This window comes from Neolamprologus brichardi, chromosome 18, assembly GCF_056152115.1.
Source record: "Neolamprologus brichardi isolate AB-2024 chromosome 18, ASM5615211v1, whole genome shotgun sequence".
NCBI lineage: Eukaryota > Metazoa > Chordata > Actinopteri > Cichliformes > Cichlidae > Neolamprologus > Neolamprologus brichardi.
The window spans coordinates 24,114,891-24,139,407 of record NC_142121.1 but is presented as its reverse complement, the minus strand read 5'-3'; the positions used below and the strand labels follow the sequence as shown (position 1 = coordinate 24,139,407).

Here is a 24,517-nt window from a genome sequence, read left to right as displayed (position 1 = left end):
AGTGCCTTTTCCATTTACTGTGGAAGCCCGCTCTCTGTCCGCACACATACGGGCTCAGACTCTGGCCCACTAGCGTCTGCGTAAATGGCCAGCACAGAGATGCAGTAGGTGGCGTTTGGTCTCATATCAGTGAGCATGATGCTCTCACCGTACACCGTCAGCTGCTGGTGCTCGTGGGACCTGCTTTGCTTTATAACCAGCAGGCTGTAATAAGAAGCACCCTCCACCTTAGACCATGTGATGGAAATGACTGTTGATGTTGTGTGCTTGACATCCAACACGGGAGCTGAGATGTTTCCTGATGGAGAGAGGGAAAAAAGTTCTGAACAGAGTCCCGGAGGACTTAGAACTTCAGAGTGTGATGAGCTGGTAGATGTGGAAGTTAATTCTTATAAAGCTCTAAAATCAAAACTAAATAGAACAAAATCCAATGAATGTAAACTCACCATTCAGTGACATCTGTTGTTGGAGATCTCTTCTCCTGCGTGCGTGCGTCACCACTAAAGACAGAAGATCAGTTTAGATCTTATTCATTTTTAAACTTGTCTTAATTGTCACCACAAAGCTACTGAACCGTACTTTTTGTGACATTTATCGCTTCACTTTCTCCAGCGGCATTGCTGGCGGTGATCGCGAGATCGCTGGAAGCGATGTTGGACAGCGAGCAGGACAGCTGTGCAGTGCTGCACAGCTGGACCTTTGGAGTTATGGTGTTGTCATACACCGTGTAGTTGACGGCAAACACTGAGGCGTTCCACGAAACTGTGGCAAAGGAGCTGTTTCCAGTGTACACCACACCCGATGGTGGACAAGGAGCTGAGAGAGAGAAATGGGATTTAAAGAAGTTCATTCATTTTTATTTAAAAAAGAAAGAAAGAAAGAAAAAAAATACAAATACACGAACACATCAGACCATTTCTGTCCTGATTGAGGCATTTTTTTTTTTTAATCAGAATTTAAAAATTATATTCTTTCCAAAAAAGATAGAAAGCTTACTTTTATTCACACTCAATGGACACTTTTTTAAGTACACCTTGCTAGTACTGGACTGGAGTATTGGACCCCTTGTTGTTGCCTTCAGAGCTGCCTTAACTCATGGCACAGATTCAACATTCAACAAGGTGCTAGAAACATTCCTTAGAGATTTTTCTACCATAATTACATGACAGTGTTACACAGTTGCTGCAGATTTATCAGCGAACACCTCCATGATGACAATCTCTCATTCCACCACATCCCAGACCTGCTCCATAAACTTCAACTTCTTCAGAATTCTGCAGCTCGGGTCATAACTCGTACTCCCTTAAGAGACCATATCACCCCAATTCTTCAACAGCTTCACTGGTTGCCCATAGAAGCCAGGATAAACTTTAAAATCTTAGTTCTCACGTTTAAGAGTATTCATACCCTTGCCCCTCCTTATCTCTGTGATCTCCTTCATATCACCACAGTTTCCCGCTCTCTCAGATCTTCATCTGCCACTCATCTTGTTGTTCCTTCTGCTCTCTTTACCACTATGGGGCACAGAGCTTCCAGTCGCTCTGCTCCTCGGCTCTGGAACTCTCTTCCTCCAGCCTTAAGAAATATAGATTCCCTTCCCTTATATAAGTCACAACTCAAAACCTACTTGTTTAAACAGGCTTACTCGCTTTAATACAGATTTTACTTGCTGTGTTTCTTTTTTTAAAATTGTTGTTTGTGGTTGTATTTTGCTGGTTTCTGTATTTTAATTAATTACAGTCTATTTTAATCTACTTTTTTAATGATGTCTTTTTCTCTTTGTAAGGTGACCTTGGGTTTTAGAAAGGCGCCCTCAAATAAAATGTATTATTATTATTATTTTTATTGGATTGACATCTGTTTACTGAGGAGGCCTTTTGAGTACAGTGAACTCACTGTTGGTGATTTGAGCTTTGTGACATGGTGCATTATCCTGCTGGAAGCATGCATGAGAGGATGGGTACACTGTAAAGATGTGATGTGATACACCTCAGTGTAGCTCATATGATTACTAGTTACACCAGATTTTGTGAGGACACATGAAGCACCTGTGTAACTGCAGTGAACAACAGCTCAAATCTGGGGTGTAATCTACCTGTTGTTCCATAAACAGGCATGGATGTGTCGCTCATGCCTGCAGCATTCCTGCTCTTCATTGTGGCGCTGTAATTCGAACTGCAGACGAGAGGAAACTCAAAGTATGTCACATTTGTCCAATAGGAAGAAAGCTCGAACATGGCCTGGCTGTCTCCCAGCAGACTTCCTGTCAAAGTGAGCATGTAACCGGTGTCGCCACAGGTAATCTGTTTCCAGCTGAAACGCATCACCTCGATCTCGTCCTGCATTGGGAAAAGCTGCACCTCAGCAATAGCTGGTGGACAGGGAACTAAGAGAGGAGGAGTCAGTAACAGTAATGTGAAAAGTTACTCAGGGTTTGACAAGTATGAAGCTCCTTTTTTACCTGCTTCAATCTGCACAGGATCACTGAAGGAGCTGTTGCATGTCCCGTCTGAGGCCTGGACAGAGAAATTGTAAACAGTTCCGCAGTCGAGGCCATTGATAACACAGCTGGGGTTTGTGCTGTGACAGTAAAGCATGTCTTCATTTCCAGCCTGAGCACAGCCGTAGTAGTCTTTAGCTCGTCCACTGGGAGTCCACGTCAGCGTCGCGGACCGATTGCTACACTGGTACGTAACTGAGAGTCCACTTGGCTGGCAAGGACCTGGGTAAAAGGAGCAATTAAGATGGTGTAAGTCTTAGAGTGCTAATATTAGTTATATTTTTCAGTCATTTTTGGTACTAATATCATACAAGTCCGAAAACAAATACCTGTGTTCAGTGTTACATTCTGACTGGCTTTGCTGGAGCAGTTCTCATGGCCAGCTGTCACAAACACAGTGTACTGCTCATCACAGTGGAGCTCTGATAAGCTGCAGTTTGTGGAGCTTGTGTTGCAGGTGTGCGTGTGTCCATCTGCAGCCTCAGCGACAATGTGGTAGGTTTCAGCACCCGGAGACAGAGTCCAGGACACCACCGCCCTGTGATGCTCACAGGCAGCGTTCACCCTCACGTCTGTGGGTGGACAGGGCTCTGTGGAAAAAGACGAGTCAACATAAATACACAAAGGCCAGGTGATGGGTTTTTACTTAGATTTAGTAGCTTTTAATTATCTGTATCTGCTGTATTTAAGCTATGATTTTGACTGTTTTACTAAACCACTTTGTTGGGGCTTTTTTTCTTGCTAATTTATTTTAAAAAATACTTGTCTACTTCCAGTCTTTAAGCTGAGGTAAGCTGCATATCTGTTAACTTAGAACTTCCAAACTTGATGCACTTCTTGACAGAAAATAAACATGAAGACGTACCCATGCTAACTCTGGAGGGAGGACTTCTCATACTGCTGCAGGCGTCCGATGAAGCAGCTACACTGATGGTGTACTGAAGGCCACACTGTGCTCCCTGAAGGGAGCAGCTGGTGCCGGTATTATTGCAGGTCAACAACGTGTGATCACTGGCTTCTGCTGTAGCAGTGTACACAGTGTTTCTCTCACTACCCTCCATGAGATCCCACATAACAAGGATGGAGGAGTTGTGACACTGGGGGACAGCAGTGATAGCAGAGAGGGAGCAGGGGGCTGAGAATGAAGCAGATGTTGATAAGTTCATACTGAGGCACGAGTAATTAATTGAAATGACAAAACACAGCTCTTACTGAAGTACCTGTTTCCAAACTGATGGGGGCACTGGGCTGACTCTCACACTCGCTGTTTTTGGCCAATACGCTGAAGTTGTAAAGCACACCACAGGCCAGGTCTTTCATCTCACACGTCGTGTTGGTAAAGGTGGTGCAGTTGACTGTGTAGTCATTTCCACCTACAGCTACACCGGACACAGTGTAGCTGTCTGCCCCGGGAGCATCAAGCCATGATATCCAGGCAGAGTTGGTCACACAGTCAATGCTGCCCTTGATCCCCTGGGGCTGGCAGGGAGCTAAAACACATAAAGTTCATTTGGTGATTGGTTGGAAGGATCCATGCAAGCCAGGGTAGTTTGTCAAGTGTTTTTTTTCTTTGAAGCTTGAATTTAAAATCCTTCTCCTCTTATACAAGATCTTGAATAATTAGGCCCCATCTTATTTTGAAGACCTTATAGTTCCACAGAGCACTTCGCTCTCAGACTGCAGGTTCCTAGAGTATTTAGAAGTAAAATGAGAGGCAGAGCCTCCAGCTTCTAGCTTGGATTTAGGAGACAGACAGTTTGTTTAATATTAGGCTTAAAACTTTCCTTTCTGGTAAAGCATATAGTTAGGGCTGGATCAGGTGGCCCTGAATCCTCCCTTAATTATTAGACCTAAGCTGCTGGGGGCCACTATATATATATAAAGTGCCTCGAGGTGACTCTTGTCATTTGGCGCTTTAGAAATAAAACTGAATTGAACTGAAGTTGTCTAACCTGACTGGATGCTCTGCGTCTGACTGTGCACGCTGCGGCAGTGTTCTCTGACAGAGGTCACCTGGACTGTGAAGGTTTTTCCACATGTGGCATTGCTGCTGAAACATACAGTGTTTGTGGTGTTGCATAACTCGCTTTCGCCATTCTCAGCAGCTAGTGAAACCAAGAAGTGGTCAGCATCTCCGATGGCGTCCCAAGAAACTGTCAGATCGTTTGACGAACAGTCGACCTGGGTGCTCACGTTCTGAGGCGGGCAGGGGACTGAAAACATGACAACATCTTGAATACACAGCTGAAAGCTTTAAATTGCAAACATTTGATCGCCTGCACAAAATTCATATTTTAAAAGTGCTTTAGGCTCTGGTCACGGGTGTTGTTCCTCTTACTTGAGTTGAATTTCAGAGGCCAGCTGGGGACGCTAGAGCAGCTGTCACCCATAGCTACAACGTGAACAGTGTAGAGGCTGCCACAGGTGAGGTTGTTGAGGCTACAGCTAAGGCCAGGGGTCTGACAGCTGTCATTATTAACATGGGCACTGTGGGCCATGACTGAGTACTTTACAGCACCCTGACTGGCAGCCCAGGACACAACAGCAGTGTTGTTAGCACAATCCATCACCACTGAGACGTCAGTGGGAACACAAGGTACTGAAGATAAAGCAGACACAACAAACAGGATCAGTCACTCAGTGTGGAGAGCATCATGAGCAAAAACCTCAGTATACAGCAAAATGATTACTACTGCTACACAACACCTTAACTATGCTGACTTTACATATTTAAAAGCACAGACTGTAGAAATAATAAAGCTTGTATCCATCCCCTCACACCATAACTAGACGTTGTCACACTTTATCCTTGTTCAGGCTTCCTTTGATTGGACAGCCTCCCAGCACTGACTAGATGCTTGGAGACCAGCAGAGGAAAAGTGGGAGTCTCAGATAAGTTTGTTTGCCCAGTGACCACAAAAACATGTCACTTTCCTCACCTTTAAATTCTAACAGAGAAAAAAAAATCCTTTCAAATATGAAAACAGAATTAAGAAATGAAGTTTAAATATAGCAATGAAAGCCTGCGTTTCCTGCTCTAGTAGCCATGCAATCCTCACCTGATTGCAGACTTGTGGCTGGACCGGAGGTGACGTCACACTGCTGGTTGGAAGCTGTGACTGAGACAGAGAAGTTCTGTCCACACATCAGGTCAAGGAAGCTGCACTGATTAGTGTCTGACGTGCACATTTTTGACACGCCGGTGTCAGTCTGCATGGTGGCTTTGTAGACATCTGACCCATTACTAGGCTGCCAGGTTACCACAGCAATACTAGTAAGACAGTCCTGGCTGGCAGAGACTCCGATGGGTTTGCATGGCCCTGGTATAAAAACATATAAACTCAGATTAGAGCTCACTTCTCCATTATGTGTGGTTGGTCAAAACTGTGTATCTGAACAGTACGCACAGGTCTGCACAGAGACTGAAGCGCTCGAGTTTCCAGGACAGTACCAACTGTGAGGTGTGATTTTGATGCTGTAGTTTTGTCCGCAGGTAAATCCAGTGAAGCTGGCTGTGGTCATGTTAGTGTTGAGACTGACTGACTTGTTTCCCGCCTCAGCGGAAACCGTGTACATCTTTGCCCCATTGCTGGCATCCCAGCTCAGAGACACCACTTTCATATCACAGTTCACAGTGGCAGACAAATTCTGGGGAGCACACGGGTCTGGAAAGAAACAATGATCTGATAATGTTTCTTTTACTTGTGCAAATTTCTAAGAAAAACTGTAGAAACTGCTGAACAATTACAGACATGAGATGATGTATTCGGACTTCATTTCACTTTGTTTTCATTTGTCAATATCATACCCATGTGGATGATTGAGCTGTTGCTCGGCAGACTGGTGCAGTTGTTGCTCTTTGCTCTCACTACAACACTGTACTCCTCCCCACAGTGCAGATCGCTCCAGGTGCAGGAGGTGGTATTGCTTTTGCAGCGGTGAGTGTGGCCGTCGAGGCCAGTGGCTACAGCAATGTATGTTTCAGCTCCATCAGTTGGCTGCCAGCTGACGGAGCCCACGTCAAACCCACACTCTGCGTCAGTTGCCAAACCCCTTGGTATACATGGAACTGTGTCCCAAAAAGGAAAAAAAACCCCAAAACAGTCAAAACATAAACGTTAAAATAAAGTTAAAATAATTTGCATATGATGTAGAAAAAGTCCCACCAGTTTTGAAGAAGGTGGGACTGCTGGGGATGCCATTACACATGCTGCCCTGTCCTTGAACAGTGACATTAAAGTCCTGTCCACAAGGCAAAGAGGCTCTTAGAAGCGTTTGGTTTGTGTTGTAAGTCTTCACGAATCCGTTGCTGCCGCTCACTGTAACTAAGAAACTCTCAGCACCACTCGCCTCTTGCCAGGAGATCTTCACCTCATCGGACTCACAGAGCACCTCAGCAGAAACATTTGTAGGTGGACATGGCTCTGTAAAAAGAGAGAAAAGAGTTCAGATCTTTATCTTTTACATCATAGTTGATGAAAACTAGGTTTAGTTAATTAAAACAAAATAAAAAAAAAAACTCATTAAAAATATAGAGGAAATTCTTAGCTTTAGGCTTTGTTAATTTAGTAAAAGCTGTTATGGCAACTTGCCCAATGAGGCTTTGATGGACATGTTTACTGGCACTTTGGTTGACTCCTAAGACTGTGAGTCAACTGCCTTTAAAACATCCTGTGTTTTTATTGTAATACATGTGCCTCTCACATATGTCCTCAATCTATTTAAATGTCCATGTGTTTAAAAAGATCAACACAGATATAAATACTCAAACAAGCAAACCCACTCTGGAAAATAACTGAAACTCATCTGAAGGTCAAAATGAAATTAAAATAAAAACTAATTAGACAAAAAACGAATGCAAAAATAATAACTCTGCCAGTAAAGATGTCCGACTAATCTATAAATATTTCTTACTTTAAACTTCAGCGTCTGATTTAAAGGGACTGTGTATCTCTGCATTCTGTTTTTACATGTAAGCCTCTAAACGTTTTGTAAAGAGGGTTGTATGATATAAAAATACAGTTTTTATTCCCGAACTTATTTTTACGTGATTAGAGGAATAAATATCTTCAACCCTAAAATGAACTTTAACCTCTTAAGCCCCAAGCCTACCTGATCTCCTGCTTTTTGCCCCCGTATCAGGGGGCGTTGGGGCTTAAGAGGTTAAGTATCAAAATCGACCCTTTAGAGTCTTATTACGTAAAAATGTTCTATGACTGTTTTACTGCTGTTGATGCCTTAAGATTGACATTTTTGGAGGAAATCCCATTTCTTCTTTCCTACTTTATATATTGCTAAATTATTGAGTCTGCTATGCATGCTGTTTTATAAGATCATTACTTGTTTTATATTTTAAATATATATTCAAATGTAAAATAAAATATATCATATATTTACATTTTTAATGGGAACAGTTTCAGTGAGAATCTCCACTGTTGTGTAGCTGAAACAAGGGATTTTCTGTACTTTACAGTTTGGTCTCAGTAGTACCTGTGTGGATGAACACGGGACTGCTGGGTTGGCTACAGCAGCCTCTGTTGTGGCCTGTAACAGTAAAGTTATACATCTCTCCACAGTCCAGACCAGAGAACTGACACGTGGAGGTCACTGAGTCACACGTTTTCTCTTCCCCTCCTGACGCCTTGATGGCACTCGCTGTGTACAGTTCAACATTAGGCCTCTCTTCCCAGGATAGGACAGCAGTACGGGAGCTGCACTGCAGATTGACAGCTACTCTCTGAGGAGGGCAAGGACCTGAGGAAGATGTTTATGTTTGTTTTATTGTGAGCAAATGAAATCAGCAGCAGCCATGCATGCACATTACCTGCAAAAGCTCACTCACGTGTGGTAAAGTTAGACAGTGTCTGTGTGCTGAGGCTGCACTGGTCGTTGCTGGCGTTGATGCTGAGACTGTAGGTTTCCCCACAGCTTAAACTTGTCATGTTACAGCTTTCCTGCTGAGTTGTGCACAGAGTTTGAAGACTTCCACCAACGACAGCCATCAGGGAAATGTTAGTTGTGCCATAAGTGCCGTTCCAGGACACCAGGACAGCATTGTCAGAGGTGCAGTTGACTTCCACCGTTATGTCTCTGGGCAGGCATGGGGCTGAGGAAACACAGTTAGAAAATATAAATAAATCAAGGCTCCCAAATGGAAAAAAAAACATCAGATATATATGCTGAGTGTTTCTTTACCTGATGTAAGCGAGACCACTGAGCTGTCAGAGCTGTTGTACTGCTGTCCTAACGCCTTGACCCAGACACTGTACACTGTACCACACATCAGCCCTGAGACCACACAGGAGGTGTTTGTGCTCATACAGGAGGTGTAGTGGCCATTTTGGTTGTCAAAGTAGGCAACATAACCCAAAGCGAGGTCACTCTGCTGCCAGGACGCAGTTGAAGTAAGCTGTCTGCATGACATGCTGGCTTGAACATTAGTAGGTGGACACGGCTCTGAGTGAAGAGAAAACGGTCACATTTAAACGCTCACTCTGGAAACACAGAAACTAACCTGTGCATCACTTCTGATGGATTGACAAACCTGTCACGAGGCGGTAGGGTGCAGAGCTCACAGTGTCGTTGCATGCCAGGCTTTGTGTCATCACAGTGATGCTGTAGGTGTGGCTGCACTGCAGAGCAGTCAGAGAGCAGTGTGTGTTGCTGGTGTTACAGGTGACTGTCAAGTTATGGTCACTCACAGCCTGAACAGAGTACGACGCAGCACCTCTCGCTGTGTTCCACATCACCCAGGCAGTACTCAAGTTGTAGTGGATGGACACATTTGTAGGAACGCAGGGCTCTGGAGGGAGAACAAGTTAAACGGTCTGAACTGTGATATAAATGAGACAAAAGGTTTGGCTGAAACACGCACCTGTGGTGAGGTATCCTGTCATCTGAGAACTGCTGTTACAAGTCTCTCCAACAGCCATCACAATGACGTTGTATTCCTCTCCGCATCGCAGAGGCCTCGGCTGACAGCTGGTTTGGTTGGTGGTGCAGCTGGCTGTGTGTCCCGAAGAAGCTGTGAGCACAGTAATGTATCGCACAGCTCCATCGCTGGGCTGCCACGATATGTTGGCAGAGCTGCCCCCACAGTCGTAAATCACTTCAATATTGCTTGGCTCACAAGGTCCTGTGGGATCAAGAATAATATCAAGTATGGTAACGCTTTACAACAAGGGACACAAAAACTTGGTTACTAAAGAACAAGTGATGAGTCACGAATGAGCTGGTAGTTAATGAGATTTTCATCAGCAGTTTCTTAATAGCTTCCCTAATAATTTATACAAGATAATTATTCACTAAAGACATAAAGAATCTATCTGTTTATATAGCTATTATTGATTTTTGGCTCTCTTCCCGGCATGTCTTTGTTCTGTCTTCCTCCCCACACCCCCAAAGTTGTGGCAGATGGCCGCCCCCGATGATGAGCCTGGTTCTGCCGGAGGTTTCTTCCTACTAAAAGGGATTTTTCCTTCCCACTGTCACCAAAGTGCAAACTTATAGGGTTTTATTTGCTTGTTGTTATTTGCTCTGTATTATTGTGGGGTCTTTACATCACAGTATAAAGCATGTACCTTAAGGCTGCTGTTGTGATTTGAGGCTATATTAATAATATTGAAATTAAAATAATCCATAGGTAATGAGGAACTTCGCTATTAAGAGACCACTTAGTAAGATGCTTCACTACTTGTGGCAACACAGAAAGAGTAGCTAATATTGAATTGATCAGTACTGAGTAGTTTGATGCCACGTTGTGTGGGGTTTTCATTACCTGATGTAAGAGGGACCACTATGCTGTCAGAGCTGTTGTACTGATGTCCCAGGGCTTTGACCCAGACGCTGTACACTGTGCCACACATCAGCCCTGAGACGACACAACTTGTATCTGTGTCTGTGCCAACACAGAAAGTGTCGTGTCCACGCTGGCTGTCGAAGTAGGCAACATAACCTGCAGCAAGGTCACTCTGCTGCCAGGACACAGTTGCAGTGGGTTGCCCACAAGACGCATTGGCTTGAATGTTTGTGGGTGGGCAGGGTTCTGAATTAAGGGAAAACAAACACATTTAGTTATTAAAATGCACACATGTACATACGTGTACACATGTTCCTTCCTGATTTGACTACTAACCCGTCATGAGGAGGGAGGCGTCAGAGATCTGACTATCACAGGCCTGGTTTTTAGCCGTCACAGTGATGCTGTAGGTCTGACTGCATTGTAAACCAGTCAGAACACAGTCAGTGTTTACGGTGTTACAGGTTAAACTCAGGCCTTGCTGTGTCACAGCTCGGACAGAGTATGAGCTTGCACCGCTTCCTGCACTCCACTGCACCTGGGCAGCACTCACGTTATAGTGAAAGCTGACATTCACAGGAACACAGGGCTCTGGAGGGAGGAAACATTATAAAAGTTAGAATTTTTAAAAGTAAGAAACTCCCTCTGTGTTAAAAGCTACTGTACACTCGCCTGTTGTGATGGTGGTGGGGACACTGGAAGGACCAGGACATCTGGGGTCCACTGCTTCCACGACAACAGAGTATTCCTGTCCACAAACCAGGCTGTTAAGATGACACGATGTGCCCAAGTCACTGCAGCTGGAGCTGTGTCCGTTAGCAGACGTGGCCTGGACCATGTATCCCGTGTTTGCTGCAGTATTACTCCAAGTGACCAGAGCTTTAAAGGTAGTACAATTGAGCTCAGCTGACACATTGGTAGGAGGGCATGGGCCTAGAAATAGAGAGAAGCACAACTTGGAAGCAGATACAGAAAATGAGGAAATGAATGGTAAAATTTAAGTGATAGTTTGAGATTAAACCACAGGTTTATATGCCATTTAATCCATATACAATCTGCAGGGCTTTAATGTAACATCATGGGTTTATAGACTGTCTCTTGCAGTAACACCTGCACTATGTGCTAGTCTATGATGTTAGTAACAAGCTAAATGAATGTGCTGTTAGCATTTAGCTTCAAATTAATAAAATAAACACAAATATCTTCTTATTGTAGTGTAATTAAGAAGAGACCAAGTATATTTCCCTAAATGTAACTGATTTTTGAAAGATGTACATAGCGTGTGTACCTGTAAGCTTCTCTATAGGAGTGCTCCACTCGCTTATACAAACATTTGTGTGTCCCATCACTGTGAAAGTGTAGAGTTGACCACAGCTCAGGTCCAGGAAGGAACAGCTGCTCTGGGTGGAGTCACAGGTGGAGTTCACACCTGAGGCAGAAGTAGCCTTAACAGTGTAATTCTGTTTTGTGTCACCTTGGTTCCACTTTACTGTAATGACGCTGGAGCTGCAGTTTTGGTCAATAGTCGTGTTCTCAGGTTTACATGGAGCTAAAAGTGGTTTGGGGGGGAAGAAGCCGGTTTATTCAACATATAACAAATTATGTTTTGCTAAACGTCTTGGATTTAAAAGAGCTGCACCCACCTGACTGAACCTTGTAGTCAGAGCCAGCAATGATGTTGCAGTGAACAGAAGAGGAGGTGACAACCACCTCGTAGACTTTTCCACACTGCAGATCACGAATGGAGCAGGAGTCGGATGTCGAGTTACAGGAAGCTCTGTGATCATCTGTGCTGCTGATGGCCCAGGCGGTGTAGTTATCTGAGCCCGGAGTCTGAGACCAGCTCACAGTCATCATGTTGGTGTTACAGTCCAACTCTGCCACAACATCTTCTGGTAGGCAGGGAGCTACAGGGGAGCGTCAAAAACATAATGATACTATACTCGACATACAACAGACAAGCTGCCAAGGTGATTTGATAGGCTGAGAAATAAATAAAATGAAATGTTAAAAATGGAATTTTCTTGTATCACCACCTTAATTTGTTCTCATAGCTTTCTATAAAGAAAAAAAAAAGAATTACACTGTCAGGTTTAGAGTCCGACTCATTTATCAGTGGGACGATTATCAACTGATCTGAGCTATTTTCAGAATTTATAATGATCAGTAAATGAAAATTAAAGTAAAAGAAGAGACATTCGTCAACCACATTGCGAGTGTATACGGTGCATATTTTGTCCACCAGAGGACACTACATAGTATCCATGTTGGCAACAAGTGTTTGAAACACAACAAACACAACCAGCTGATCCGAGCAGAGCATGAATGAGTAAATAAATAATTATACTCAATTATACTTATGCCTGACAGCTCCATACCTAACAACCTTGGTCAAATATATCCACCACACCTCCTCTGCACATGTCCAACCATCTCAACATTGCCTCTCCAACTTTATGTCTCAAAAGCTGAAGCTGAGCTGCTCCTCTTCTATTATATTTCCAATCCTGTCCTCCAACATCCCACTTCCAATGAAAATCTCATTGAAACCTCTTCTCTCCAGGCACCGCCCTCTGATCCCTACTCTCACTACAGATCACAGTTAGGCTTCAAATATCATTGTCCATGCAGACCCTGCCTGACTTTCACCACTTCCACTTTCATCATTGCAAACAACAGGCTCAGAGCTGATCCCTGATGTGATCTCACCCCACCGGTGTCTTACTGTCATTCGTTTCCTGCGCCACTCTCACATACTCTAATGCCACTCCTGTCTTCCTCACAGAGGAGCACAGTTCTTCCCTTTGCACCAGATCACATGCTTTTTCCAGATCTAAGCAGGTCTAAGGCTTGCTCTTGTAGTATAAATGTTTTGTCTTACCCGAGTCAAAATAAATATCAGTGTGTTTGCTGCTGTTGCAGCTTTCTGTGGAGGCCACCAGTGTCGCAGAGTACGAGCGGCCACAGTGAAGTTTCACAGCGCAGGAGGTGTCATTAGAGGAGCAGGAGGCTACGTGGCCGTGCTCCCCTGTCACCTGCACAGTGTAGAAACCTGCACTGCTGCTTTCATCCCAGGAAAAATTCCCATTGTTTGTCCCACAGTCCACTTGGACCGTTAAGTTTGTGGGCTGACAGGGGGCTGAAAGAAAAGGAGAGCTGCTGGGTTATGCATGCCCCACAAGAACTTTTGCTGCCGTTGCTATGGAAACACTCATTACCTGTACTTATTTCTATGGGTGGACTGTAACTGCTGCGGCAGTTTCCATCCTGGGCTGCAATGCAGAAAGCGTACCTTTGCCCACACAGCAGATTAGACAGAGTATGGGAAGAGTTAGAGGTGACGTTGGCTGAATGAGGGAGTGCGCTGCCTATCTGCTCATACTGTAAGACATAGATAGCTCCAGTCACCGGATCCCAAGTGAGGGTCAGTGCGTTGGCATCACAGCTGACATGACCCGTCAAGTTAGTGGGTGGACACAAAGCTAGGAAGATACAGGAGGTGAGCAAATCAAAAAGGATTAATGTTTCAGTATTGTTATTGTTACTTTTTACTAAATCAGCCTACAGACCCCAAAACACAGAGATGCTCCTTCCAGCTTTCTCTCACCTGTCCTGAGCTGCACTGCTGAGCTTGGTTCACTCCAGCAGCCCCTGTCTACACTGACAACAGTGACAGCGTAGGTTTCCCCACAGTGGAGGTCAGTGAAATTGCACGAGTCTAAATAGTTTGAGCTGCAGGTATGAGTGTGTCCATCATCTGCCATTGCTGTTGCTATGTACATATCAGCTCCCATTACAGGAGACCAGGAGACTGTGCTGTTGCCCTCACAAGCTGGAGACACGGCGATGTTACCAGGAGTGCAACGGCCTGCAGAGAACATAAGAAAAATGGTTTCCTGTTGTCTTTCTGCAAAGTAGGGAGAACTCTCCTCATGGACAATATATGACTTCAAGTACCTGCTTGAAAGCTGTAGGCTGCACTTGGATTTCCTGTGCATGTCTGAGAGTAAGGTGTAACGGTAATGCTATAGGTTTCACCACAGTGGATGTCATGGACTTGACAGCTGGTAGAATTGGTGTGGCAGTGGTGTGCGTGTCCACCCTGTGCTGTTGCTGTCACATTGTATCCTGTAGCACTGGGGCTTCCCACCCACGTCACCAGGGCTGAATGATTCAAACAAAGCAGGGTGGCGCTCACGTTCTGTGGGGCGCACGCGACTTTGGAGAGAAAAGAGAAAAACATTCAACGACCAATCAGGTTACAAACACATGAAGTTTAAACTGACATGTATGAGGTTGACATTTAGAGGAAATACACATGAGGAAATTGATGACATTGTCATATTTTCCCTTAATGTTTATAACGATTTGAAAGATGTAGAAACAGATGGAATATAAGCCACATTCACTAGAAAATAGAAACTAATAATAGATTGGGGGTAAGTTAGTGAGGGTTGGCTGTCTGGCTATTTCCCCTTATCTTTATTAATTGTGCTAAGCTGATTTAGCAGGCTGGACAGTGCTATATCTGTCCTGTCTCCTTATGCTCTTGTTCTTTCCTCACTCCCAAACCAGTTGCAATAGATGTCTGCCTCTTCCTGAGCCTGGCTCTGCTGGAAGTTTCTTCCTGTTAAAAAGGAGTTTTTCCTTTCCACTCTTACAAAGTACTTGTTCATAGCGGGTTGCTTGATAGAGTTTTCTCTTGAACACTGAAGAATACCTTCAGTATTCAAGTCCCAATAACCTTGAAGCAGCTGTTACTGTGATTTGGTGCTATATAATTGAACCTGAAATTAAAAAATCAATACTATACGAGGCAGATATGAGGTCCAGTGGTGATTTCTTTTCATCTTACTCTATGACAGAAAAAATGTCTGTTATTTACCTGTTTCTAAGGATTCGTTGACACTTGGGCTGCTGTTGCACTGAGCCCCCTGAGCCTGGAGTGTTACATTCAAATCCAAGCCACAGGGGAGATTTTCAAACACGCAGCTGGTATTTGTCGTGTGGCAGTCGTCCTGATGCCCTTTTCCTTCTACCTGAGCGAGGAAACTGAGGCTTCCCGCAGGGTCAGTCCACCTGAACACTGCTGTGTTGGTGCCACAGGTATACTGCTTAGAAATAATAACTGGAGAACAGGGAGCTGGAGAAAGAGCAGTACATTGGTTTAGCAGGGGGATGAAGCAAGATCACATGTATGTGCCATTTGAAGCACGCTCACCTGTGGTAATGCTGGTGCTGGTTCCAGGCGCACTGTCGCACTCGTTACCGTGTGCAGTCACTGTAGCTGTGTAGGTCTCACTACACTGAAGGTCAGTCAGTGTGCATGAAGCTGTGGCTGAGCTACACGACAATTTGTGGCCGTTTGAAGCTGTGGAGTTAACTGTGTAACCTGTAGCATCAGCCACCGGGGTCCATGACAGAAAAGAGGAACTGGTGCCACAGATCAGAGTGTTATTTATGAAAGTGGGAGGACATGGAGCTGCGAAGGAGACAAAAAGAAACACGTTTAATAAATGTGTTCGTTGATTCTAAAGATTGTAAAACATCTTTGTTTTTGCTGTGTGCGGTTTCCCTACCTGTCATTATAACATGGTTTGCTCCTGTGCTGTTACAGGTGGCGTCCTCAGAGATGACTGTGAGGTTGTAAACTTTCCCACACTGCAGCTGCTTCAGCTGACAGGAAGCCGTGTTAGTCCTGCAGGAAATATAATCATGAGATGTGCCATCCTCAGCGAGCACAGTGTGGGTCAGAGCTCCGGGAGATGCAATCCAGGACACCGTGGCCACGTCTGAGCCACAGTGCAGGACGCTGGTCACGTTAACTGAGTCACATGGTCCTGGAGGAACATACATTACATGATGCATGATGTGTCCCAAAAGTCCAAATATGATTTGGAAACTCATGAAATGCACAAATATATGTAAATGACACCTGTTGTGATAGTAGTTTGAATGGGAGCACTGGTGCAGCGGTTGTTTTCGGATGCTACTGTGATGCTGTACTGAGTGGCGCACTGCAGGTTGAAAAAAGAGCAACTAAGATCTGATGAGGAACACGTCTCAGAGAAGCCATGTGGGCCCATAACTTTAGCTGTGTAGCTGGAAGCACCGAAAGAGGAATTCCAGGAGACCAGCAGGGAGTTTGATCTGCAGTCTGTCACTGCTGCCAAGCTCTGAGGGGAGCAGGGTGCTGGAAATAGATATGACACACTGTAAATCCAACTGCTCAAGTAGTATCTATATAAAAAAACTTATCTTAAATGATTTTGTGTTTTAAATGTAAGCCTTTTAAGAATACAATTTCAGAGTTCATATTGCTTTTGTCAGGTTTAATACAGGCTGCACTTGTTCGTTAATTAACATTGCAGTTTCCAAAGTTGGCATGTCAAAGGTTTAAAGTAACAAATTATTGGTGCAAGCTAACATATCATGCATGTTTGCTTTATCAAAGCCTTTCTGTTTTTCTTCCAGTATGTTGCTCAGGTTTTGTTTTATTGAGCTCCAGCATTAAACAAGCAGCGAATCATGATTCCCTGACTTTCAAACAAGACAAGAATAATGTGTTATCATTTTGTTTTAATATGAGCATTAATGAGTTTGAGTATTAGGACAGGAGAAGTGCAGCACTGAGGGAATCATGCGACAGCCTATCCCAACTGACCCAAAGTAAATCCTCATTTATTGGAGATAATTTATATGAATTTCAGGAGTGGGACCACACCTCCATCAGCATGTGAGGGCATGAAATTTAAAATGCTGTACTAATTAACATTTACAGGACAGTTATGTTGATTGTTTTGTCACAGTCATAGTTGGTATAGAATGATCTCTTTCCTTTCTTGCTAAATATTACGATTCTAAAACAATTGATTTTGGACTTTATCTACTTAAAAGAAACATTAAGGAAATCAGCAGCGTTAGCAGATAGACGAAATTATAGATTTACAATAACTGTCATTGTTACCTGTCTGAACAGTCTGTGGAGGGCTGTGCGGTCCATTGCAGCTGCCAGAGGACGCTTCCACTGAGACGTTAAACGTCTGTCCACACTGAAGGCCGCTCAGAACACAGCTGGCACCATCAGTGTGGCAGATGGCCGAAGTTACATTTCCAGCTAATGGCACAGCAGCGACACTGTATTGGAGGGATGCAGAAGAAGAGATCCAGCTGACCGTTAAGTCATTGGTGCTGCAGGACAAGTCTGTACTGATGTTCCCTGGAGCGCATGGCACTGAGAAACAGAACACAGTGGGAGTTAATCACAAAGACTTTTGTCAGCTGAACTGTGTACTGAGTTCGATGAAGAAAGCCATGACCAGTATAGTGTATTAAAACCAAGAAAAATAACTGATCTGGGATTGAGTAGAGTTAAAAAAAAAACGAATTGCTTATCAGTTTGATTGAAAAGAATGTAAAAGAAGGACGAGTATGATGCCTTGTTTAGTTTGAGTTTTCTATCTTCACTGCTAAAGTGTTTAAACCAGTAATGTGTGATGAGGCTGGAAAGAGGCAGGTCTTGTTAGGTCAAGTTTCTTTTGCAAGAGATCAGTGAAAAACACAAATTTGCATATTAAATCTCAAGTCCAGTGGGGGCATATTTAAGAAATTACTGGTGACAATATTATAGGATATAATATTACAGGAATCACTGCTGTAAAAAAAAACAAAACGAAGATTCATCTCAATATACTGAGACTGAGAGGCTTCTCCTCACCTGAGTAATTGCCAGTCAAAGTCAGTACCTTGGTCTTGCCTGAAGGGGGCACTGTAGTTGCTGACACAGGTGCCATCCGTGGCAGTCACAGCAATTTCATATGCTTGGCCACAGAGCAGGTTACTCAGTGTGCAGTTGGGGCTGGAGCTGTTGCAGGTGAGGGTCTGCCCATCACTTATGGCTTCCACTGCATAGCTCAGTGCATTCGGACTGGGGTCCCAGGACACGTGAGCAGCTCTAGCACCACAGATCAGCTGGCTCGACACATTAAAGGGAGCACATGGTTCTGGAGTTGGAATGAAATAAAATATCAGTAACGCTTCCAGATTCCCCAAATAAGACCCCCATTACTGACATCAGTGGTTTAGGTCAAGGTCGTGTTACCTGTGTTCACAGAGACAGTGTTGCTCTGTTGAATTGTACACTTGTCATCAACTCCTGAAACACCTATTGTGTAAACCTCCCCACAGTGGAGCCCAGTGAGGCTACAGGAGGTTTTATTGGTTGTGCACGAGGACTTGTGACCTTCACTGCTCAAAGCAACAGCAGTGTAGTATTTGGCACCATCACTGGGGAGCCATGACACAGGAACAGGGTGTGGAGCACATGTGCGTGTCACTGTGACGTTGGTGGGAGGACACGGCACTGAAAGGAAATGAATAAGAAATGCAATTTGGAGGATTTATCTAACAAAGTCTTGTGGCTCTATCTACATATATGATCATGATAAATCTGCAGGTCTCACATGTGTCCACTGTGACCTCTGTGCTCGGCAGGCTCTTGCACGTCCCAGTGATAGAAAAGACCGTCACTGCGTAGGTGCTTCCACACTCCAGTCCTCCTGTACTGCACTGTGTCTCTGTGGAGTTACAGTACAGAGGCTGGCCCGATCCTCTGGATATCACAGTGGTGTAGTTCTCAGCAGTAGTGGAGATGTTCCAGAAGACTGTCAGCTCACCACTTGTGCAGTCCACATGGGCTCTGACTCCTTCAGGACCACATGGCACTGAAAAAAGACACACAACATCATATGCCATTTAAAATCAATAGAAATGGTATACCATTTCTATATCAGAAATGGCGCTCCACTCACTTCCTTAGGTTAAAAGCAGAAATCATATTTTAGATATTATTTATTATTTTTTAAATTAAAGTTTCAACACATTTTATTCAACTCATCTGGTTTATTTAGGATATTTCCATTTGTTGTAATCATTTCTTCTGCAGGATCAAATATGGTGCTCTGATGAACAGATTTAATTTAAAGCAGTAGTACCTGAGTCCATGCTGACCACACTCGAGGCTGACGGACAGTTTCCATCATTGTAAGTGACCGAGACGTTGTATTTCTTTCCACAAGGCAGAGAAGTTATTGTACAATTGTTCCCTGTGTTGCTGGTGCAGTTTAGCTGATCAGCGCTCTGATCGGCTATAGTGGCGGTGTAGAGGCCTGTGGACTGATGGTTCTGCCAGACTATCACAGCACGATTGGCATCACAGTCTCTAAACGCTTCGATGTTTGTCGGAGGACACGGTGCTGGAGAGGAGAAAGATGATTCAGTTCACAGTAACTTAACAGGTGTTAAGTGTCTTCATCATAAATCTGCACATGATAACTGAACATAACAAATGAGGGTGAATCTCACAGAAACATTGTTGGAGACTAACTATTACATCATTTTTAAGACTAATTCTGATCATTTTTAAGACTAATTTTTGGTGATTTAATTTTTTTTTTTAAGTAATTGCAAGTTTAAGGCACTTTTGCCCTGGTTTAATTTTTTTTTGGTATAATATATATAGTGTATAGTATATACATAGGTGACACAACAGTGTTATCAATCTTCTGACCTACCTGTCATAAAAGAAACCTCCTGACTGGTGGTGCTGTTGCAAATGAAATCTGTGCCAAAAACACTGGCAGTGTAGTTCTGTCCACATCTCAGGCCATCAATCATACGGGGGCTGTCCATTGACATGTACCTGTATGAATTGCCGTGTGCATCTTGGGCGACAATGACGTACAATATAACGCCACTGCTTTCCATCCAATCAAGTGTTGCAGAGTTTTGGCTGCAGTCCACTGATACTGTGACATTGTTTGGGGTGCAGGGAACTGAAAAGAGAGGATGTTTGTGTTTACGAGTCTCTGCCACCTGGTTTAGCAGTATGACATCTTGGGAACTATGAAAATTTCAAACAGCGACTCAATACATACCAGTCTGTGCAACCTCTCCCAAAACTTGGGGAGAGGAGCACTTGTTATTGGAGGCAACAATCCACACGCTGAGGTGTTCACCACATGGCACATTGGTAATTTCACAGCTGTTGGAGGACGTTGTGCAGTTGTAGCTTTCTTTAGTGTTTCCCTTTGCTTCTACAAAATAGGAAAGAGCTCCAGCAGCAGAATCCCAGTTTATGACCAGCTTGTTAGGGTCACACTCAGCTGTCCTTCTCAAGTTAGTTGGAAGACAAGGAGCTAAAGAAAGAAAATGGAGAAGAATGTGTATTTCGTTCCTTTCCTTTAATTCAAAGTGTTTAAAAAATAACTAAACTTTACCAGTTGTTAGAGCAACCAACCACAAAAAGCTTCTGTAATCACATTTTAGAAAAGTCACAACAAAGACTGTAAGAAATACTCACAGGTTTGAACAATCACAGGTTCAGTGATGTCGGTGATACACTGTAAGGTGACAGCATACACACGGTACGTGTAGTTCTGAGCGCACTCCGCATCAGTGAAGAAACACATGATGTCTACTGTTCGACACTCCGTTGACATGCCATTGCTATCCACAGACGTTGCCACATAATAGAAGGCGTTGTCGATGGGCTGCCAGCTGAAGATGACTACATTGCTGTTGCAAGTGTATGAAGCCTGAGGATTTGCTGGGGCACAGGGGACTGGGGGAAAAGAACGAATTAAGGATGGGAGGATAAGATAAGTGCACCTCTACATCCCTTCCATCCTGGCATCAAATTCTAGAAATGACACAATGAGTCATTTTGCATATTTACATAATGCATTTTTTCCCCCTTTTCACTGTAATTTCATGACATAAATGACACTCTCATCGTGATTCTAACTCGTCCATATATCGTTTAGTAATCGAAAATGACACAGAAAAAAGCTTACATTTTGTAGACATGTTAAAAGAAATATGGCTAATGAACAGTTACTTCTATGTATTTGCAAGGGAATGCATACATAGCTGAGGTCACTGATGGCCAAGGGTGTTGGTGGCCAACAAAGCCAGTAGTGACGGCCCTTGAAGAGCTAGGTTAATGCTTGTAGAACCATTAACATTAATTTATTTATTTTCTATGCACCATTCTTTACGCACTAGAGCAACCACTAACAAAAGTGTATTGAATGTAAGTCCACATCGTGCACTTCTTCATAAGCGACCAAAATGTTGACAATTTTCTCTGATCACCTCAACTCTGGCCACTGTTCGTCTGTAGTGAGTGTACTCAGATTGGAACATGACTCTTGACTCTGTGAAAACTTTTTTAAAACCAATGATAGCTATACCGAAGTGAGTTGTTGAGGATATCTTAAAGTTTTCTGATGTTGTTGCTGCTGTTAGCCTCTGTTAGCTGCTCTTAGTTGGCATTAGTGATACATTTGTTGAAATGCATGTAACACTGTTGGCGTCTTAGTGCATAAACTTTAATACAATGTGAGAATGTAATCAAACTGTTTATCAATGGGGAAAGTGTGATTTTTAGGACACTTGAGCGGCTTCCAGAAACTGGTGCCTGCTATTATGCATTTTTAATGGATTCATTCAAAGTTTATGAGAATGTAAAAGTTTGTCGAGAGATGTTATAACACATTAATTATGCATAAATATCCTTTTTTGGTTTAAACAACTTCAAAAAAATGATCGATTTCATCTTTAACATCAAGCAGTCTACCAAATTCTGTTTTTCATTTAAATTAATCACACCATCAAAGCAGCTTGAAGACTTGGTGTACAGTACATGATTGTGTATCTCCTTCACCTGTTCATGTTTCAGACCCATCCTATACATGACTTTTGAAAACTCCCTAACTTCAATAGGCTGTAAAGACCTTTTGAATTGCTGGTGTTAGATGGCAGGTCTTATTAGATAACGTGAACTTGTGACAAAGAACAAAGGACACCATGGAAAGAACCTAAAAAGTCTGACCTAAGCGTACAGTTTGTTCTGAATAGATTGCACTGTGCAATGTAAGGAAAAAAGAGGAGGTGGAAGTATGATTGAAAACATGCAGTATAAAGGCGACAGGGGATGAGCCTCAGAGAGGTCATATTTGTTTTCACAGCTGCTGCCCTCACCTGTCTCAAACATTGAAGTTATGTTGGAGGTGCTGCTGCAGGCACCAGAGAGGGCTGTAACACGGACCTCATACTTCTCACCACATGTTAACATGGAGATCTGGCAGCTAGTGGAAGCTGATGTGCAGTTACTAGAAGCGCCGGTCCCATCTACAGCTGTGGCTCTGTACAAGCTGGCCCCAAAGACCACATCCCAAGTTACTGTCACACTGCCACTGGAGCAGCTGTAGTCCACTGAGACTGTCGTCACCGAATTAATAGCTGAATAAAGTAAAGAAAAAAATGTACAAATTGTAAACAGATGGCATAATTATGTTTCAGAAGTCAGCAAAAGCGGTAAATGTAGGTACATGAACATATTCTCGGATTCCTGTTGGCATGTTATCCCTAACAGGTCAAACAAAACACTCTGACGGAGCTCATTCACAAATATCATCACGATGCAGGTAATAGTTTGTATATGTCCTCATCTATAAAAACAGGGAATCAGGCCTATGCTTCAGTGGTTCTGGTAGTAAATACTTTTCTACGCTTTATCTGATTTTAATTTCATATTTTTAAACAAGAGAAGAGAAGGGAAATAGACAAATAATTGATGTTGCACAGATACTCACTAGAAGTAGTGTGTGTAACATTAGCAGGCTCCCCAGGCACCAAGAAGAAGTTGAATGATGATACTCCCACTGTGTAGGTGGTGCAGGGCTCCAGATTACTTATATCAAAGGTTGTGCTGGTGGTGTTTCTAATGACTGGCATGTTGCTGGGGTTTTTACTGTCACTCACAGCCACTCGGTACAGCAGGACTTTATCCACTGAGTTCCAAGTCACTCGGGCTGTACTTTTTCCTGTTGCTACTACTTTCACATTAGTGGGTGGCTGCACCACTTCCAACAGAAAATACAGGCGTTAATCAGTGATTTAGAAGTAATTATGTATATTTTATGTGTATGTGCATCATCTGAAAAACCATCAAAACCAGCTGTTTGTATGCACTTACACGTTGTTATTATCTTTGTGTTACTTAGGGCACTTCTTCCAGCACTGTTGGAGGCGTAAACTTTGCAGCTGTATGTTGTAAAGTTATTCAAATCATCAATTTGTCCCCTTGAATCTGTGAAGGTCTTAGTGAAGCTCTGTGCCAGAGATTTAATGAACTCTTCCACAATTATAGTATAGTTAACTGCCCCAATCACAGTGGTCCATTCAAACCTTATGGAAGTACTTGACACAGCTTCAGAAAGTGTGATCTGAGGTGTAGCCGGCACTGGGGGGATGTAGAAGATGTTCAGCATTACTTTATTTACTTTACTCTTCAAATAAAATTGCTTTGTTTATTCAGCTGGTTTAAAACTTGTCCCTACCTGTCATGGCTGTTTTAGTGTCTGTGCACACAAGATTAAAAAACACAAGGACCTTCAGGGTGATGTCATAGACATATCCAGATCTTAACCCCTGTACCACCATCTCTGTGCTGGTTGGTGGTATCATCACCATCAGCGGGGAAATAGTAGTGGAGTTCACAGCTCTCAAGTCCAACACATAAACTGAAGCATTGCTGTAGGTGCTCCATACCACATTAAGGGATGATGCTGAAGGAGATGTTACTGACAGGATATTACATCCTGAGAAAAGTAAGAACATTTATTTATTAAGTTTCTTTGTGGCACAGAATAAAACAGATGGAAAGTCCTTAAAAGAATACTTAATTAGTTATTTTTGTTACTCAGTTTGAACACTTCGACGGCTTTCTTCAAGCCTCATGTTTTTCCTATGTCTAAGCACTTTTAATATGACATTCACAAGGTCAACTCCTAATGGAGGTAACTCAGGGTTCAGCATCTTGCCCAAGGATTCTTTGACATTTAGGTTGGAAAACCAACCTTCCAAATATTAGACCATCTCCAGTATCATTTTTGGGGTCACCCCCAATAAAGAAAGTAATAATAGACTATTAACAATCATACTGCCAAATGATAAAAAAAACAAACAAACAAACAAAACAAAACACCCCCCCCCCCCAGGTCATTTTCATTAAGAACCTCTTCTTCAATGTCATTCATAAATCACCAAAACAACAACAAAACATTCCATAAGAAGTCATTCTGCTCCGCTGGCATATTCAGTTTGATTTTGAAGGGATATTCTCAAGGAAAGATTCCATATATGTTATATGAAAA

The 24,517-nt window shown here is 43.2% G+C and overlaps 1 protein-coding gene across 1 annotated transcript; it reads right to left on the bottom strand.

Moving 5' to 3' along the window:
- Positions 1–14: 14 nt before the first annotated feature.
- On the bottom strand, positions 15–24,101 carry LOC102791111 (uncharacterized). The gene is made up of 41 exons (XM_087831328.1): positions 24,077–24,101; positions 23,702–23,962; positions 23,338–23,604; positions 22,955–23,224; positions 22,341–22,601; positions 20,659–20,919; positions 20,234–20,494; positions 19,871–20,131; positions 19,292–19,552; positions 18,761–19,021; positions 18,400–18,660; positions 18,044–18,301; positions 17,266–17,532; positions 15,520–15,780; positions 15,184–15,441; positions 14,256–14,516; positions 13,906–14,166; positions 13,517–13,780; positions 13,180–13,437; positions 11,942–12,205; positions 11,587–11,847; positions 10,971–11,231; positions 10,635–10,889; positions 10,278–10,544; positions 9,375–9,635; positions 9,045–9,302; positions 8,696–8,956; positions 6,667–6,924; positions 6,309–6,569; positions 5,908–6,165; positions 5,560–5,820; positions 4,839–5,099; positions 4,453–4,713; positions 3,721–3,990; positions 3,366–3,635; positions 2,830–3,090; positions 2,462–2,722; positions 2,096–2,386; positions 580–816; positions 447–500; positions 15–298 (listed from the first exon to the last, which is right to left on the bottom strand). The coding sequence occupies exons 1-41, from the start codon at positions 24,099–24,101 to the stop codon at positions 15–17; spliced, it is 10,314 nt and encodes a 3,437-aa protein (XP_087687454.1).
- Positions 24,102–24,517: the final 416 nt, after the last annotated feature.

Excerpts from the sequence above, each read along its gene's own strand:
- LOC102791111 (XM_087831328.1), bottom strand. The coding sequence starts at position 24,101 with ATGAGGCTTGAAGAAAGCCGTCGAA. Across the intron at positions 23,225-23,337 it reads CACAAAGATAATAACAACGT|TGGTGCAGCCACCCACTAAT; the intron begins GTAAGTGCATAC and ends TTCTGTTGGAAG. Across the intron at positions 20,495-20,658 it reads ACCTGTGATTGTTCAAACCT|CTCCTTGTCTTCCAACTAAC; the intron begins GTGAGTATTTCT and ends TTCTTTCTTTAG.